The 2,732-nt window shown below is 37.2% G+C and overlaps 1 protein-coding gene across 1 annotated transcript in view; it reads right to left on the bottom strand.

The window, feature by feature from the left end:
• Window positions 1-2,732, bottom strand: part of inpp5d (inositol polyphosphate-5-phosphatase D) — a 31,987-nt gene that overhangs the window by 20,087 nt on the left and 9,168 nt on the right. Inside the window, exons 3-4 of the mRNA XM_014022350.1 lie at window positions 1,115-1,250; window positions 531-672 (exon numbers count right to left, since the gene is read on the bottom strand). Of these exons, the coding sequence (XP_013877804.1) occupies window positions 531-672; window positions 1,115-1,250 (278 nt within the window). The remainder of the gene's footprint in view (window positions 1-530; window positions 673-1,114; window positions 1,251-2,732) is intronic.

The raw sequence follows: 2,732 nt of genomic DNA, 5'->3' as shown, positions 1-2,732 counted from the left end.
GTCATTAGCACCTCTAGTAATATATATACTGAGGAAAATGGTGACGTGTTCAATACTTATTTTACCCGCTGGATGTAGTAAATTTTTGTATTTGTTCTTAAAAAATTGTAAATGTTATTTTATTTCTTAGTCTTAGTTTGAAATTTAGCTGCTAAAGATGCTACATGCTAACATGATGCCTGACACGTCCAGCTCTGCTTGTAGGAGGGGATGGTTTTTATTTAATCCTGGATAAATGGCATAAAAATAGTGTTACACTTGTGAATCATTTAGAAACCTAATTTAATGGAAACTGTTTGATTCACTAACAGTTTCCAAGGTTAACAAAAAAGCGAATCCACTAAATGAGAAACTAGTTCTGCTTTTAGCAGATTAGCAGAACTGTGCCCACCACTGGAAATTTCCTTACTTTTTGCTTTCAGTCTTTATCAAAACGTTGACCATTTTACCAGTTTATCCTTCAGAGATTTTCTATTTTCAACCTGCTTTACGTTTAATTTGTGAAATCTTTTGTAGAAGAGTGACCGTACCCTGACAGATCCATGTGCTGCAGCCTCATCAGGTACATGTCTGATAAGGACTTGTTGGTTGGCTCACTGCTCTTTGAGTCACTCTCCTTCATGTCAGCTGTGAAGTTCCTGGGGGGAAGCTCTGGTGGATGATCAGCAGCTTCTGCAACACAAACATATAGCAGACCTTTAGCACTTTTGAAGAAGTTGCAATAATTATACTCCTGTATAGTCTTAGAAAAGTCTGTAAATTAGTGTTTGGTAGATTGTTTCTTTGTTGTAACAATGCTTCCTGGCAATAAATCTCATAGCGTAGGAAATCTTGTTAATTTCTCTTTTAAATAGTGCCACATTTGTAAGGAACATGCATYTGTGTTATGAGCAGTAGAGCTGAGTATGAGGGTTGCGCACATGAGAAATGAACCAAATCTTCTCTGTCAAACATCTGATTTTGTTGTTATTAACTCTTGTTTTGAGCTTCTATCTCCAGGTGCTGCCAATCAGTTATAGGATTTTCTTTTGATTTAACAAAGAAATTATCTACCAAACACTAATTTACTGACTTTTTGTTTTAAGTATAGATACACAAACATGAGATGTTTGACCTTGGTCCTCGTCTACGTCCTCCTCCCTCTGGACGGGGTACTGCAGGTGCGTGATCAGACCCATGTTGGGGCTGTAATAAGCCTCCACCAGCTCCGGTAGCAAAGTGAAAACCCTAATAGGAACTCCATCTGAAGCCTATCGAAACATAAACATTATTTATTCAACTTCTACATAAGCACACAGAGAAAAATCAAAACTGCTTATTGTCATATTTTACGCTGTAGAGTTTTAAACTAAGATGATTTAATGCTGAGAAACAAAGTATTTTTGGTCAAACCTTAAATATGATCTGATGCAGCATTTTGAGGCGTCACTTTCAGATTATGACTCATCAGCTTTCAGCTCAGTATTTATTAAACTGAATGAGTTAAAGTTGTTTTTCATGTGGTTTTTATTGAAGCCATCTTGACTAATTTCTTATTATCCAGTGGTTAATGTGTTATTTTAGTAAGAGCTTTGCAGCTAAAACCATTCAGCAGCAAGTCATACTGAGATCTCACAGGTTCATGATGTCCTGTCTGTTACTAAATTAGATGACATCATTTATCAGTTTGAACTTCCAAGAATGTCAGACACTTTTTTTCARTCTGTGTTTGTGTCAAACATTAAGCTCCCTGTTGTTTTGTTTTTTTAACCTTGCTCAAAAAATCGGTTCTTAGACCAAATGTAGGAKGTTCTGACTCAAATGAAGTTACAATAAATGCAGACAGAAACAATCCAGAGTTTTATGTCTTTTTATCATCATCATAAACAAAAATGGGAATCACTACATTTTATTATTCTGATTTAGCTGTTTTATGTTGGAAAAACCATGATTTAAAACAATTTTATTCAGCAGATAAAACAGAGCTAAAAATGCACCTAACACACATTCTTTTTTTGCTTTTCTTTCTGATCAAACTGTTTAAATTGGTTTTAACGAAGTGCATTTTGACACCTTCCTAAAATAATCACCTGTCATTTATTTCAAGTTATTCAGGAAATACAAAAAAACCTAGCTCAGTTTCAGTCACGCTCAACACACAGGCTGTTATTGTCGGGTTAGAATCAAATGATTTGATCACCTGAGGACGTAGATGCTTTTACCATCGGTGGCCAGAATCACGATGTGATGATTTATGCAAAAAAGTCAGTTTTGACAGAAAATTAATTAGGAATGACCTTTTTAAGAAGGTGACGGTTTTTATAAAGTGTTTTATTTTATTTGCCAATGTTTTACCAGGCAAGTCCCATTGAGATCCCAGATCTCTTTTCCAAGGGTGGCCTGAAAGCAACCTATTGCACATGTTTTTGGGGGTGGAGGAAACCAGAATACCCGGAGAAAACCCACGCAAGCACAAGGAGAACACGCAAACTCTGCACTGTAAGACCCCAGGTCCAAACCAGGAATCGAACCCAGGACCTTCTTCCTGTGAGGCGTCGGTGCTAACCACTGAGCCGTCATGCTGCCGTAAATACAGCAAATGTCACAAATACCGCGAATACCTTCACAGTCTATATACATAAGTCTAAAACAATTCTTGAGGGAATGCAAAGATGATCTAAGGCAGTGCTTCCCAAAGTTGGGGTCGGGACCCAAAGTGGGGTCCCGAAACATCTAAATGGAGTCCTGAAAAG

Source organism: Austrofundulus limnaeus, unplaced genomic scaffold (assembly GCF_001266775.1).
Source record: "Austrofundulus limnaeus strain Quisiro unplaced genomic scaffold, Austrofundulus_limnaeus-1.0 Scaffold326, whole genome shotgun sequence".
Taxonomy (NCBI): domain Eukaryota; kingdom Metazoa; phylum Chordata; class Actinopteri; order Cyprinodontiformes; family Rivulidae; genus Austrofundulus; species Austrofundulus limnaeus.
The sequence above is the reverse complement of the archived record's forward strand: the minus strand, read 5'-3'. Positions and strand labels throughout refer to the sequence as shown.